The sequence below is a fragment of the Phymastichus coffea genome, unplaced genomic scaffold (assembly GCF_024137745.1).
Source record: "Phymastichus coffea isolate CEN01 unplaced genomic scaffold, Cenicafe_Pcof_1.1 PCOF00063, whole genome shotgun sequence".
Taxonomy (NCBI): domain Eukaryota; kingdom Metazoa; phylum Arthropoda; class Insecta; order Hymenoptera; family Eulophidae; genus Phymastichus; species Phymastichus coffea.
This window is the reverse complement of record NW_026706874.1, coordinates 375,048-391,350: the sequence shown is the minus strand read 5'-3', so window position 1 is coordinate 391,350 and position 16,303 is coordinate 375,048. Positions and strand designations below refer to the sequence as shown.

General features: G+C 35.3%; 3 protein-coding genes across 10 annotated transcripts; 2 read left to right on the top strand and 1 right to left on the bottom strand.

The window, feature by feature from the left end:
• The first annotated feature begins 34 nt into the window (after positions 1-34).
• LOC131667283 (7-methylguanosine phosphate-specific 5'-nucleotidase-like) lies at positions 35-1,800 on the top strand. Its single transcript, XM_058940637.1, has 5 exons — positions 35-205; positions 313-411; positions 487-556; positions 852-1,438; positions 1,510-1,800. Exons 1-5 carry the CDS (start codon positions 176-178, stop codon positions 1,606-1,608), a joined length of 885 nt encoding a protein of 294 aa, XP_058796620.1. The 5' UTR covers positions 35-175; the 3' UTR covers positions 1,609-1,800.
• Positions 1,801-2,073: 273 nt separating this feature from the next.
• On the bottom strand, positions 2,074-12,034 carry LOC131667279 (ankyrin-3-like). 5 transcript variants are annotated; one of them, XM_058940624.1, is made up of 7 exons: positions 11,903-12,034; positions 9,950-10,148; positions 7,244-7,458; positions 3,846-6,605; positions 3,363-3,765; positions 2,926-3,302; positions 2,074-2,860 (listed from the first exon to the last, which is right to left on the bottom strand). In XM_058940624.1, the coding sequence occupies exons 4-7, from the start codon at positions 6,556-6,558 to the stop codon at positions 2,157-2,159; spliced, it is 4,197 nt and encodes a 1,398-aa protein (XP_058796607.1). In that variant the 5' UTR covers positions 6,559-6,605; positions 7,244-7,458; positions 9,950-10,148; positions 11,903-12,034; the 3' UTR covers positions 2,074-2,156. The 5 variants fall into 5 exon arrangements, with proteins under 5 accessions (XP_058796607.1, XP_058796606.1, XP_058796608.1 ...); XM_058940623.1 differs by lacking the exon at positions 11,903-12,034 and having other exon boundaries at positions 9,950-11,385; XM_058940625.1 differs by lacking the exons at positions 7,244-7,458; positions 9,950-10,148 and having other exon boundaries at positions 3,846-6,609.
• On the top strand, positions 9,256-16,115 carry LOC131667281 (trithorax group protein osa-like). Of its 4 annotated transcripts, none has more exons than XM_058940632.1 (2): positions 9,256-9,572; positions 13,194-16,115. In XM_058940632.1, the coding sequence occupies exon 2, from the start codon at positions 13,206-13,208 to the stop codon at positions 15,333-15,335; it is 2,130 nt and encodes a 709-aa protein (XP_058796615.1). In that variant the 5' UTR covers positions 9,256-9,572; positions 13,194-13,205; the 3' UTR covers positions 15,336-16,115. The 4 variants fall into 4 exon arrangements, with proteins under 4 accessions (XP_058796615.1, XP_058796613.1, XP_058796614.1 ...); XM_058940630.1 differs by lacking the exon at positions 9,256-9,572 and adding an exon at positions 12,055-12,164; XM_058940631.1 differs by lacking the exon at positions 9,256-9,572 and adding an exon at positions 12,215-12,358.
• The last annotated feature ends 188 nt before the right edge of the window (positions 16,116-16,303 follow it).

Below are 16,303 nucleotides of genomic sequence, written 5' to 3'. Positions count from 1 at the left end.
AAAGAAGGGAGCAGACGACATTTAAATGCCAACACACTTTGGCGTTGCTCCAAGCTCCGATCCAGTAATTGCGTTTCGAGGGCAATGTTAAAGTTTCTCGAAGCGTTAATTCCGTCAATTTATCAGTCTCCACTCGACCAGTCGTCGTATTAACTGCGTATCTCTTGTGATAAAGATGTCCGTGAAAAAAATAACTGCCAACGCCGTGAGTACACATATTCTCGGATGCAGAGGCTTCGATGCTTGCTCTAACCTATACCTGCGGAATCATTGATTAATTGTTTACAAACATTTTTTCATTGTTGTTTATAGCTGGGTTTCTTGAAGGCTCCACATGTGCACATCAAAGATGAGGCGGGGGTTCTTCAAAAGATCAATAAAATAGCTCTTGACGGTGCTAGTAAATTGCAGGTTTGTATGAAATTCTTGTTTCCTTTTTTGTTTGTTTGTATTTGACGTATTCATGAAATCATACGTTAACTACAGGTAGTGACGGACTTTGATCTGACACTAACAAAGCAGCATGAAGATGGAGCTCCAATATTGAGTAGTTTTGGTAAATATTTTGTTTTCCAATATATTTATTTTTTGCAGTATTGTTTTTGACAACATTGTAAAAATTCACATTTGTTTATTTTGAATGTCACATTCTAGCTAAAATAAGTCATTAAAAATCTGTATTTTACCATAACTTTTGTCAGAAAATAATTGTATCATTTATTAATAGTTTGAAATTATAACTTGTAAATTAAAATGAATCTAAGTCTTTCTTGACATTCATTGTGGCTAAATTTAACTAAATTCTTATCAATAAAAATTTAAAACTTATTTTTTTATAACTTGATATTCAGGTATTTTTACAAAATGTAAAAAACTACCTAAGCAATACAAGAAAGACTCAAAAGTGTTGTACTTGAAGTACAGAGCAGTTGAGCTTGATCCAAAAATTTGCCTGGAGGACAAAGTAAAGGCAATGTATGAATGGTATATGACTTTACACAATAAGTTACAAGGATGTGAATTTGATCATGAAGAAATAGAAGAAGTCACTCGCATCTATGGACATTCACTGAGAGACAGAGCCAAAGAATTATTTACAAAGTTGAAAAATATAGACGTACCTGTTTTGGTATTCAGCGCTGGATTGGGTGATGTTGTACAAGCTCTATTAAGGCAGCAAGAAGTATTACACGACAACGTTAATATTATATCCAATTTTTTGGAAATCAATGGAAATACCCTAAATGGCTTCAAGAACCACAAACGTTTGATTCACGCTTTCAACAAAAATGAGCATTCCATTGAACATGATTATTTCAAGATTTTACATGGTCGCACAAATGTGATTTTGATGGGTGATATGATTGGTGATGCAGCGATGGCAGATGGTGTGAAGGACACTGAAACTGTTCTCAAGATTGGATTCCTTTATGAAAATGTAGGTTCTTTTATTCTGTTAATTGAGTAAATTAATTCGAGATATTGACTTTTCTTTACTTTCATTTGCAGGCAGAAGAAAATTTGCAGTCGTACATAGAAGCTTTTGATATAGTATTGGTTGATGATCAAACTATGAATGTGATACTGGATATTCTTAATCTTATGTAGTAATTTATGTTTGTTTTATTAGAGTTTTAAAAACTTAATATTTCTGAAGTATTTTTATAACATCATCTATGTTGAATAGACTATTTATAAAAGAAATATTTTTTGTAATAATTTATTTCTACTTATAAATTTCTACACCATCTGATGATTAATTTAATTTTCGAATTGACTTAAAAATTTTTAAATCCACTAGTTCCGCATATAATAAATATGCTGAACGTAACGTGAATTTTATTTTTTACAAAAATACTATAAAACTTAATTTTTGTTACCTATTAACCAATATAATTTTAGTTCGATTTTGAATTCGTTAAAAAAAAGTTTTTAAATACTTTTTTCAACGAGAGAGAAAAACACTTTTTTTATTATTATATAATGATACGAATAAAACAAACCACATATGGAAATTCAATGTAATAATTTATTGATGATATTTATAAAAAAAATTGTTGTATAGAATGAAAATATTATTAAAAATCTTCGCGCAGTAGCTTTTCCAAATATAAAACTATGGACTCGACCGAATGTTCAGTCGTTATTTTTGTTCCTCACTGGATTCTTATCCGTTTCCGCCCAGGCTCGACTTGAAGTATATTCGAGATAAGCTTAGATAATTCGGAATTGGACAGATACTTTAAAATAGCTTCAGAGCATAAATCAGGTAACATGTAAGGGGTCAATCCAAGCAACGCGATCACCGCTGGTTCTACAAGTTGTAATCTCTTTACTGCCTTTCTGTATTGTAGCTTTAAAAGTCCCGCAAGTTCATAGAATTCGCGATGCAAGGTGAATTTACAAGTAGATTCAAAAAATTCTTTAGTCTCATTACGATCCAGCTGAGTCATCATAGGATAAGCAGACACTGCACCAGTTTCAGAAAGAAAATCATAAAGAGTAAACGAGCGTGATCCGATGTTGGTTTTTTTCAACTTCTCACGTTCAGCATTAAAACTTTCATAGAAATCAAAATGAAATGCGTATTTTTCAATGGCACGATCGCGAATCATCCCATTCAGTTGATTAAATTCTAATCCGCAAAGTTGCAATTTCTGTATGTGGAAAACAAATGCTTTTATGGTTAATTCTGTGACTCCTTCGTCGACGTCCTCGTCAAAGTCAGATGACTCGAGAAAATAAGCGAACGCTGGTTTCCTGTTTGAGTCTAATATGTTAAGATCCGCACCGGATTTTAATAAACCCGACACAGCCACATGATTCCGGAACATCGCTGCCATGTGAAGTGCAGTTTTACCTTAATAAAAAAGAAAATACACGTTAAGAAAAGCTACATCAATATTATTTATACAATTTACCAACCTGTTTCATCTTGAGCATCAATGTCAAGTCCACATTCCGTCAATTGCTCAAACAAATCAACATACTCGTCGTCCGATATTATCGGATGACTAGTCGAAACGATATTGTGAACTGCAGTCCTTCCCTTTTCGTCGATCTGTGCAATGTTGGTAAACTTGATTATCGTATCGAATATCGTCGTTGACGCAATATTGCCAAACCGCTTTGAGAAAAGTATCGACATGTATCCTTCCTTGGTTATGTCATTGAAACCATTGACAATGAAGCCGTGCCTAAGAAAAACGGCGACCTCCCCAGTGGTTATTCTAAACGATCTAAGCAGTACTTCAAATGGAGTGTCGCCGAATATATTTTTGGCATACATATCAGCCCCGTGACTGTAAGCAAAAAAGGTACGCGATAAAAAAACTTCATCCATGAGCCGTATATGTACATACCTAATTAAACGTGTGAGGAGAATTTCACTAGAACCACCCCAAGCACCGGCAGCGTGCAATGGTGTATTGCGAAACGCATCTTCAGCCTGAATATCAGCTCCATATTCGAGTAGCACATCGACAACTTCCATTTGCACCTCAACCCCGCGAATGATTCTCTCGAGGCTTCCAGCTGCCAAGATCAATGGCGACTGTCCAGCACTTTCATTGGTAAAGTAATCGACTGGTTGATTAACGTCGACCCCATGATTCAGGTACTCGCTCACTGGAGCTACGAAATTCATTCGGCACGCAATGTGAAAGAACGAATATCCGTGGTTGTTAATTGGATTCACGTTGAAATCCATGTGTTTGTTTAACAGCAAACTTACGGACGTATGAGCTGGAGAAGTGATTGGATAAGCTGCAAAGAGAAAAAGAGAAAAAAATCCTATTTAGAATTCTAAAAGCTTAGTATACATCCAATTGTCACGACAAATTTACCATCGGAAAGAAAGAATATCCGGTCGGCAATATGCAAAGGCGTATCGAGTTGAGCATTCTGCTTTTTAACATCGGCACCATTGTTCAACAGTAACACCATCACGTCAACGATCATATTCGCTACATTGGTAGTGGTATAGAAATTATTTTCCCACATGATTAACAGCACGTGCAACGGCGTGGAGCCCGGCCAAACGGGCGAATCAGAATTGATGGTCGCATTGATATCGGTATCAGCGTTGCTCAGCAGTTCCCTGACCATGTCAATGTTGATCCTGTGACAAGCGATGTGCAGCATCGTGATTCCAGTATCGTGGCGAACACGCTCGCGAAGGGCGACGTCAGCTATGAGCAAGGTCGTGAATTCCTCTAAGTAATTGTAGACGCAGTTCAGAGTATCGTAGAGCGGAGTATGACCATTGCTCCGGGCGAGAATGTCAGCACCTCTGTCGATCAGCAGATGCACGGCGTCGCGGCTATTAGCCCGCATAGCGAAATGCAGAGGCGTAAAGCCAGCGTAGCGCTTGAGGTATTTGTCTGACTCGCCGTACGGATCGATCGGTGGGTCGCCGTACGGATCGATCAATCCCTCGACGCTCTCGTCTGACGGAGTATCCCGGTCGAGCGTGACGCTTATTTGGTTGTCGGGTTCGTCGACGTTCCGCGTGATACTCAGACTGTTGACGAATGTGAACGGATTGTCGCACGCATCGACGGACGCATTAGTGATGAATTCGCCGGCGATCGCCAAGTCGACGTCTGCACCATGCTCGAGCAGGCTCGTTATCGTGTGCACGCTGTTGACGAAGCTGGCGATATGAAGGTGGCTCAGTCCGCTATCGGTGACGCACTCGTGCACGGACGGGCGCCGCGCGGACAGCAAGGTCTTGCCAATCGTCGCGCGGTCGCAGGAGGTCAGCACGCAGTGGATTGGCGTCAGGCCGTCGGCATCTCTGGCGTATAGGCTGGCGCCGTGTTTCAGCAGCAATTCGACGATCTCCGCGCTACCGATCGTCACGGCGACGTGCAACGGCGTCGAACCAGACCTCAGGTGCACGAGGCACCGTCTGCTCAGTCCAAACGTGTTTCTCAAAGTGCCGTACCACATGAAAGTCGTCTGCAAGCCAAGGTTCACATTGCTTTTGCTTGATATTAGCAGAATGACCACGGAAAGTTTGTTGTTCGCTGCGCAAGCGATGTGCAGGTGAGACAGTCCACTGTCGTCCACTGGGTTATCGATCGAGTGGTGGTGCTGGAGCATTTTCTCGACCGCGTCGTCTCTACCGGCGCGGAACGCCAGATGAAGCGGCGTGTAACCGTCGGCGTTTGTTATCGTCACGTCTGAGCCCAATCTCAAACACTCTTCGATCATTTGCAAACGATGAACCGCCGGGTCGACTTTGCCCAGATTCCTCGTCATGTCATAGAATATTACAGCCAAATGCAGAATTGTATTACCTGGCCACAGCGGCGAGTCGATGGCCACGTGCATGTTCAGTCGATTCTCCTGATTGGCATCGATGTTTCGCAGCAGGGACTCGAATTCCTTCAAGTTTCCCATAGCTCGCACGAGATCGGTTAATTTCGTGGTGGCGTCCGACAGTACGACGTTTTGCCAGACATCGTGATTGGACAGTAAGTAGTGTATCTCTTCAAATCCGTATCTTTCGAGACATATCTGAAACGGCGTGATGCCTTTAGCATCTTTAGCTTCGACGTTTGCGCCTTTAGTCAGTAACAACTTGACGATCTCGAAATTAAACATGGCGGCGAAATGAAGCGGCGTGTAGCCTGGCCAAACTGGCGAGTCCACCTTGACTATTTGATTGACGTCGACGTTTTGTTCCAGTAATCGTTCGATTACCGAAGTGTCCCTCATCGTACAGGCAACGTGAACGTGTGACAAGCCCACGCTATCGACCGCACTTGTCTCCCAACCCATTAGCAATACCATCATCCTTAAATTCTTTCCAAAGTCTTCCGTGATATTTTCGTAAACTTCGTCGTTGCCAGATCTGATCATCTCAACCATTTCAATGATATTTTCAACGATCATCTGCATCGGTGTCATTTTTTTAGCGTCTTGGGCTTTAGCGTCAGCACCGCGTTTCAAGAGTATCTCCATCGCTTCCAAACCGCAACATCTAGCCGCGAAGTGCAAGCCAGTGTAGCCTGGACACACTGGCAAAGTTTGACCGACAGCGTGATCGACCGGCACACCCTTGTCGAGAAAAAGTTCAATGGCTTCGGTTTGGTTAGTCATGCAAGCTACATGGAAATGCGTGATGCCGCACTCGTTGCTCGGATTTATTGCGTTGTGCGTGGCAACGTGACGTGATAGTATTGGACGGATGAAAGAATCATCGAGTCTGCCGTTCAATTTCCAGCCTGGTATCTTGTTGACGCTCTTTTGAAGAGCATCGTGAAGGGCCGTTGAGCCACTGCGATTTTTCATCGTAAAGTCAATACCTTGATTCAACAAACGATGGACAACTTCGATTTGCTCCATTTGCACAGCGATATGCAATGCCGTATAGCCAATGATGTGCGACTTGTGCAATTCTAAATAAGCGTTCGATGGCACTTGACAATTGACGTCCACTAGGTCTTGGATGACAGAGTCGAAGTATTTTTTGTTGCGACGTTGATTGAAAAGGTTGTAAAGCTGAGCGAATTTAATGATTGCTTTTCTTGTATCCTTGTCGGACGGCATCGTGCCGATATTTTTCGTTCAAAATCGTGCAGGCAACAAGAGAACGTCTACCTAAAAATGAAGAGAAATCATTAGACAAATATTAAAACAATATTGCACGAGCAGTGAATAAAATCTGTAAACGCATCATATGAATGAACGTCCGCTGTTGTATTCGTCACAAATCTATCGTTAATTTTTTCATCTCAATAAAATTCTCCAGTTAGAAATTAGTTGTATTACATATCACATGCAAAAATGTCTTATGATTAAATCTACAAATCTATTCGTATCAAATCAAAACAAAAAGGTTTCAAATTAATAATCAATATATCTCGAAGAACAAGTTTTTTAAAACAATTTTAAGAAAGGTATAATACTGACAATGGTTCGTAAATATTAAAATCATATATACATATACGTACACACACATATACGCACGCACGCACGCGCGGATTCATAGGCGCGCACGCAGATACACACATACATGTTATCAATAGCAAGAATACGTCCACACAGAGGTATATTGATTCTACATTTAAAAAACGCGAGCAACCGAAAAAATTTTAAAAGGGAGCGAAAAAAAATTATCCTATACAACTAAGTTGAGTATGAGGTCATATATGTATGCAATACGGATTAATGTATGTCACTGACTACTGCATACACATACGCATACAGGAAGGTATAAGCTTTTGTCAATTACTTGCCAATAATTTTGATCTTGATGGTATCCTTTCATATGCATTTTATATATATGTATATATACAGCCACAATTCTGCTGGAAGATGTGTGTGAATAATCAATGAGCAATCAGTAACACATAGTGTAGATTCAGTAAAATTGTCTGTGATTCGTAACTAGCACAGGAGTTCACTAAACATTCGGGTCAAGCGCTGATGAAGTCTTAAAGGTAGCACCTAAAATTACTTTTTATTAAATAATTGATAAACTAATTATACTGTTAGATAGTTCGTAAAAAAAGCAACGACTTTTTTTGCAACCATTTTTAAGTTTGTCTTCGAAAAATCTTTTGAAAAAAAAAAAATAAATCTTGGTTGCTGGGTCCTAGCACCTAGATCAGAGTTCAGAGTTGAATTGTATTGTAGTAAAATGGGGTTGTTTCGACCACTAGGAGCGACACTATTCTATGGTCGCTAGTTGCGGGAAAATTTAAAACCAATACTTTTAAGAAAGAAATAAATATAACTTTTTGTGTAAAATTTAACATTCTTCAACTCAATCAGAAAACATTAGATGACTATTGCATAATTAGAACTAATGAGTATTTGATAGTAACATTTTCTATGAAGCTTTTAAAAGCTTTTATAACAACACATTTACAGTGGACAGTGGGCCATATTGTATATCACTGATGCACTGACAAGGAGTTATTTTCAAGGCAATATCGTAAATTATAGCTTTACGAAATTCTGAAGCTACTGCAGCACGAATGAACATTACATTATTTTGATCTACAACTTGTCTTATACTCTTCAGGTAGTATCCATTGTACATTTTAACTCCTTGATCTGTGTTCACTTCCAATACAAATTTATAATATTTTTTATCAAAATCAACTCCTAAATCTAATGCATAAGATATATTAAAATCATTGAATAACGTCAAATTAGGGATTTCTAATGAATACTATTCCCTACTTCAACTAATTTAAAGAGATAAATAATTTACGTAGCCCCATTTGTTGATAATGAATTTTCAAAGTATTTCTTAACCAGCTCTTTACTAGATCTCTTTTTTACCCGTAACTTTTGCATTCTTCTTTTTCAATTCATTTTTCAATAATTTCAATTGACTGATTGTCCAATTGCTATAGTCCACGTAAACATCCATGGTATAGGCCCCGACAACATATATGTACATACGCACGATTGCGGACGGACGTGTACGACTCCAAAGAAGGCTTTAGTGATATTTTTAATGCCAAACTGTCAAAAAAATGACTATTTTTTATAAATTCTAGCAAATAGTCGCGAACTAAAGACTATAAAAAACTGAGATCAAATAACCTTAGAAAGGTAGGTTTACGTGGACTTAAATACACCCCAATGTGTCTACAGCTATAAACCACTACTTATAGAGCTATCTATCAATGAAATCCTTCATATTGCTTTTAAATATTTACAATGAGCTACTTTTTGTGTGCAAATATTCCGATAACTTGTTATTCTTTCATATAGAATGTTAATCATTTCTTTTAGATTATGTTTCTTGGTATATCTTGTACAATTTTATTTTACATTGTCACGCAATTTAAGATTAATTTGAAGGTTATATTAAATGAGTGTACTAGGTTGTATTTTGCTAAAATTTGATGTAGAGTGATTTACTGCGTTGGCAATATGAAATATTACTAAGTTTTTTGTAATAGTCTAGTGATACTAGAGGATTTTCCATTGTCGTACGCATCCGTTCACGATCGTACGTACATATGCGGCCGTAACCATATAAATCAATATAAAAAAATTTGCGCCAGTTCTTGCGATACAGAATACAACGTATACGCTACACAGATCCTTTCAATTTTCCCGCAACTAGCGCCCCTAGAACAGTGTCGCCCCTAGCGGCGGAAATAAAATGTTAATGTTAATTAAATGAAGCTCTTTCCAGATAAGATTCAAAACAATTTGGCAACAGTGTTGTGATATGTGACTTGTAAACACAGATGAATATATATAATATAAATTACTGTTAAGTTTAATTATATATTTAAAATCATTTATTTTTAAATAATGTAAAAATTGTAATTATTTATTAAAGTTTTATTAAAGTAAATTTTGTAACTATTTAAAAAATATTTGTAATTAGATACATAATTAAACGTAAAAATCATTAATATTATTATATATATTCAACTGTGTTTACATGACACCTATCAGAACACTATTGCAAAATTATTTATAACTATTCAAGTATATAGTTGGAACAGAATAAGAGAAAATACCGCGCAGTTTTCTGACCCTTGAAGCTTATCTGGAAAGAGCCTAAAATATATGAAAAAATAAGGATACTTGTAAGTAATGCAGGGCAGGAATATGCGCGCCATTTTGGTGTTTAGCCAGATAATCTCTGGTTTGGCTGTAAGTCAACAATCGTAGGTCAGAGTAGTTTTTTAAAATTTTTAATTATTTAAATTGATTCATTTCCGATTTTATCATGGAAGCCATTAATTCATCTCGTAAACTAACGACTAGTCTACGAATGATTTTTTTATAAACATATTTTTGACATTTTTATCGTAATTCAAATCTGAATTTCAGATGCTAAGCTCTAGGACCCAGCAATTAAGACTTTTTTTTTTTGACGAATTTTACCAGGACGAACTAACAAATGATTGCGAAAAAAACTATAGCTTCTTTTACGAACTATCTAACATCATAAATAATTTACCTTAAAAAATTAATTCTAGTTGCTACTTTTAAAATCTCGCCTCATGTGTCGCACGTGCTTATCAAATTACTGTACTATGTTGGTCGGATTAATTCGTACGTCACCTTGTAGAAAGTTGCAGTGGAAAGTTAATGCAAACATTCTTTATATAACAGCAACTGCAGCATTTATGTAGTTTTTGAATAATAGTGATCAACAGCTATATGTAATGCAAAAAAAATAAAATAATCTTACGATGACGCATAGTCAAGTTTTACTGCAGGATAACGTACGATGATCGGAAGACAGTGAATTTAAATATGAATTGGAGGTTATAGATATTTGTTTACTGTACTGGCCACAATGAAATGGCAAACAATTAGTAATTAACAATAAATTTTGTTTTTCGATAGTATTTGATAGATTAATTGGTTGTGTTATAATTTATTGGTTATCATATAACTAATCGATTATTAAAGTACACTAGACATTCTTTTATTAATTATTTTAATTGTACAAAAACATTTTTGTAGCAAAAAATGATTATCTAAATAAAAAGAAGTATAAATCTGATATTCCAAAAAGAGATTCCAAATGAAAATGAGTAAAAATATGTAAGGGTACTTTTTGATATCTTTGCACATTGAAAATAATAGTAACATTTAATTAAACAAGATAACACTATCAAATTATTGCTTTCTTGAGATTAAAAACTTCTATTGGAATAAATTGCTTTGAAAGTGATAATAAAATAATTGTAGATACTGATCACTTTGATGACAGCGATCAAACTAGTAGCAGTAATATTATAGTGAATTAAGAATTTATCAAATTCAAAACTAATTTTAAATTAAAGGAGAATAATAATTCTCTAACATTTCAATATCAATTTAAGCTACTATTACCAAAATATGTCTATTATGTAATATTGTTATTACAACCAAAATCACTATAGGTGATAGTTGCAAAATATGTAATACATTAAGCATATTTTGGTGTAATCAATGCAACAGATATTTCAACAATTACTTAAAAGTGACTTTACACTTGTGGATTGACTGTCCCTGTCTTGTAATTTTTGTTCATTAAACAAACCTGGAATAAGTTGTAAAAAATATCATCCAGAAATTGACTCTATTTTTGCATTAAGTAACAGTTTAAATTACATAGACAAAGCTATAAATAATAATATTCAAGAAATTGATTGCACTCAAAACTTACTAAAAATTCTCAAAGATTTCAATATTTAAATGTATCAGAAGTAAAATTAAATTTATATTTTATTTAAAACTACGTACAACATAGTAAAATTATTATTATTTTTGTTTTTGCTGTAGAGTTTACACTATTTATTATTTTACATTGTCCAAAATGAAAAAAATGTTATAAACAATTGAATAATTACTTATGGAACCATTTAAAGATTGTTATAGATAAGAGCTTCTGTAGCATACCAAATTTGATAACACGGATAACAGAACTACATTTTAAGTGAAAATAATTTTATATATTAAAACTATAAAAATTTTATATAGTAAAATATATAGTAAAATTTTATATAGTAATAACTGCTGAATTTTATAGAATTATGGGAAAAACATTGATTTATAAACGTTCTTTATTGTAATATATTATGTATTTTCTGTAGCTAATTATGTTTTACATTTTAAAAAACAAATAAAACTGTATTTTATTCAATGTTTCGTGATTTTATTTATTTTCATCTGATTTTTTAAAGAAGATCTAATAACAAGGGAATTAAAAAAATCATAATTAAATTAATCATAATTAAACATTTCTAGTCAAAGTTTTTAAAATGTTGAATAAATTAGAGTATCTTTCTATATGTTTCCTGATACTTACCATTTAATAACAGGTGTGTAAGCTCGCGACCTCATCACAAATTTTAATGAATCATCAAAAATTAATTGTTCTTATATTATGAACATACTAATATATATTCAATATACTTACATTCAACAATTTCATTGTGACATACTACAGTATTTATATCAGCAATGAACATTTATCACTTTAATTAGAAAAAAACATATTTGTTGTGTATTACATCGTTGTAAAACTTGAAACAATTTTTAAGGTGTTGGTGTTGGCAAAGGTTTAAAAAAACTTGTAGTTTTCTTCATTTCGACTAGATGGCGCTAAATAAGTTTCGATCGCCTTATATATAGAGAAAAGAAAAGAGATAGAAGATCAATTCCCCATGCGGCCACAGCAGGTTTGTAGTATATAGTATAGTATAGTATATTCATCCCCTCTCAACTTACGCGGCCGTTTTTCTCCATCGGAGGCACACACTCTGTCGTAAAGCGAATCGAGGGCGTATCACAAAATATCTTTTATTTTCACGAGAATCGAGTAGTCCCCACCCTCTGCGAGTTTGCTCACAATTATACTTTTTTTTTGTGAAAAGTGAGTATAAGTGCTGGATGTTATTCAGGTGGTTTCTATTTCTACACCATGAGCGCGTCGCTGTTTTTATGTTTCTTTCAAAGGAGAGAATAATGCTTGCCACATACCTATTCGCGTGAACGTCATATGCTACCTACCTTTTGGTTAAATAATGTTTATACGTGTGTGAGTGCGTTTAAAAATAATGAGTTGATTAAAATCATAAATATTCTCGAGTTTTGTTTTGCTTGCTATTCGCGTGTGCAACTATGTGTGTTCTCCTAGTTACGAGGAAGAAAGAGATAGAAAAGACGCACGCTATCACGAATCAGTATTACCGTTGCATCGCTTACTCACACATGCACACACTCATATACGTATATACATGTAGAGAATAGAAGCCTCTTCTCACAAGCCAACGTAGCATTAGTTTACCAACGATCGTGCTTGGAGTGTATATATTCCAGACACGTGCATCTGTCACGTCTGGATAAGTTTTTGTGTCAGTTTTTTGCGATTGTCCACTGTACAGTTATCAGAATTTACTTTATTATTTGCTATGAAAGTAGTAGTTTGGATTTTATATTTTTTAAATTCATTTAAAAAAGTGTTAATAGTGAAAAAAAACACTGTTATGATTAGTAAAGGCTTTCTTGAATTATAAATTTTACACACAAAATTAAAAGTTAAAAAAAAAAGTTTATGCAAAGGTTCTCCTATGTATTGCTTGAATAATTTTTATATTAAAAGTATGCTTTAAAATTTGTTATAATAAATTTTCAAGTGTCCTGTAAAAGATTTTTGTGTGTAAATTGTTTCAAAATTTAACTCATAAGTACAATATCATTAATTTCAGGGTGGACTTGGAATGAACCTTACCATGAATCCAAATTTGGCTGTAAATAGTGGCTACCCAAATATGATGATGAACAATGGGTATGCATCTACATACATGTCAGTGAGCAATGGATATACAAATACAAGCATAGGTATGAACAATATGTATCCTAATACAAATTTGAACAATGCATACGCAAGTGTAAATACAAATAATGCATACCCAAGTATAAACACAAGTAATGCATACCCAAGTGTAAATACAAATAATGCATACCCAAGTGTAAATACAAATAATGTATATCCAAATGCAAATATGAATAATGCATATCCAATTACAAATACAAATAATGCATATCCAAGTTCAAATACAAATATGAGCAATGGGTATGCAAACATGAATATGAGTATGAGCAATGGATATACAAGTCCACCATCTTGGGTGAAAAGAGAACCAGTGTATCAAGAAAAAATTGAGAAGATGGAAAAAGTAGAAACGGTAACGCCTATAATGTACAAAAGAAAAAAATTGACTCGAGCCGAAATTGGCTCAGTGGAAGCTTGGAGAATAATGATGGCATTGAGATCAAGTTTATTAGCCGAAAGATGTTGGGCTTTGGATGTTCTAAATAGTCTTCTATTCGATGATACCTCAGTACAGTACTTTGGACTTACTCACTTACCAGGACTGTTAGATGTTTTATTAGAACATTTTGCTCTATCCTTAGCCGATATGTTCGATTCTTCACTGGTTGAAGAAGAACTTTGTTGTTTCTACCAGAACGTAGATGAATCAGATAATGATTCTGAAGCAATTATTGGCCCGGTTAATCCCAAAGATCGTACAAAGATTTTGTCCTGCTCCAATTATACATTTCTAACTAGAAATAGAAAACCAGTTAAAATCGTCACGTCTTCACGCTCCTCGCCGATTGTAAACTGGCAGAATAATAGAAAGGTAGTTACCAAAGACCAGTCAGCTAGGAGCAGAAGTTGTACCAGCAGCAACAGTAGCTCATGCGGTAAGGTGTCGCTTCTGAAAAATGGTATTGAAGCGCAAGTAAATGACAGTATTGTATTAGAGAAAGACCAGATGAGAATAAAAGTTCGAGATCCAGCTGGAATATTAAAGAGGCGAATGAGTGATTACGAAGATGAAAGTTACACGAGAGACGAAGGCAGCTTGCACCTGCTCAGCGATAGTCAAGACAATTTAGCTCAACAATGCGTTTGCCTTTCGACGATTCTCCGTAATCTGACCTTCATTCCAGGCAACGAATTGGAATTTGCTCGAAACTCCATGTTTTTAAGCTTGCTAGGCAAACTTTTGTTGCTTCATCACGAGCACCCAACTCACAAGAAACGCGATTACGATCGAGATGAAGATGCAGATTTTTTAGATACTAATTGCGGTAATCTGCATAACGAAGACGAATGGTGGTGGGGTTTTCTATATCACATCCGTGAAAACGTTTTAGTAATGGCAGCTAACATCTCTGGTTACACGGACTTGAGCCAGTATGCAGAAAAAATATCTCGACCAGTGATCGATGGTCTTCTCCACTGGGCAGTTTGTCCAGCTGCACATGGTCAAGATCCGCTGCCAACCGTCAGCTCGAACTTGTCTTTATCGCCGCAGAGATTGGCACTCGAAGCTCTCTGCAAACTCTGCGTTACGAAGAATAACGTTGACCTCGTCGTAGCAACACCACCTTACTCGAGATTCCAAAGGCTGTGCTCGGTATTATCGCGATTTCTTCACAGAAACGAAGAACAAGTATTGCGAGAATTCGCCATAACGCTCCTGGATTTCCTCTCAAGCGCTGACAGTGGATTAGCTCGCACGGTAGCACTGCAAACGCCTTGTGTCAATCTGTTAGTGTCGTTCGTCGAACAAGCCGAGAGCATTGGCCTAGGTATTGCTAATCGTTATGGAATAGCCGCACTACGTGATAATCCTGAAACTATGGGCACGAGTTTGGATATGCTAAGGCGTGCTGCTGATACACTTTTACAGCTGTCGAGACATCCGGATAATAGGACTTTATTACTTCAACACGAGACACGCCTCTTGTCGCTGAGTATGAGCCAGATTTTGGATCAACAAGTTACAGCAATTGTTACGCAGGTTCTTTTCCAATGTTCTCGAGGAAATTCGTGATTAATGCTTGCCACTCGAATTCGTAGTTTTGGTCCGATCTAAATCCATTCTTATGACTTGATTGCAATGATTTAAAAAAAATATTTCGATCGAAATCCAATGAACGAAAGTGTGATTAAATAGCGTGTGCGTGCGTGTGACTTGATTTATTTTAACTGTGTTCTCTTAAGTACCTTACCGTATTGCAAGATATAGTGTTACCATAAGCGAGACATTTCGCTTATATTTTAATGTACATTAAAAGCTATAGAACGTAAAAAAGGCTATGAACTTTTTTTCTCTCTCGATGCTTGGAAAGAAAAATAGTACAAAATTTGTAAATGTCAAATATTGTAAAACGGATTCCTCTAATATTTAAAAGTGTGTGTATATATACACGGCGCTGACTTTTAAGTTAGCTAGGGGCGTTAGAGTAATTTGAAATGAAATTACGTGGTTTGGAAATAATTGGAGTGCACACTAAAGCTGTGTAATAATAGATGTAAACGAATATATTATTTCAATGAATTGATCATGATAATTATACAGTAATAATGTATACTTCAAGCAAAATTAATCAATCTTGAATAAGGTCAATGTTCATTATTATATCGGTTTTGAATATAATTTTTCATTGTAGAATAATAATTGTGTGCAGAACATTTTTTTCCAATGAATCATTGAAGTATTAATTTGTAGATTTGTTTCTAATGAATACCTCATGTACATTTTTTGCGATAATAAAAAGTGCCGATAACAGAAATTACAATATTAAGATGATATACAATATATATTAAAGGAAAGTGCACTTTAATATGCATTAATATAATAAAGTTGATTCTTTTTTATAATATTTGTATTATTATTTTTAACCTTTCATAGTTTTCTTATCGTAATTATTAAATTATTTTTTTTTAAACATAATTTTCAATTGGAATATTTTCAATTATGATTTTCGTACTGTAGCAAAAAACAACTTTTATATTTAT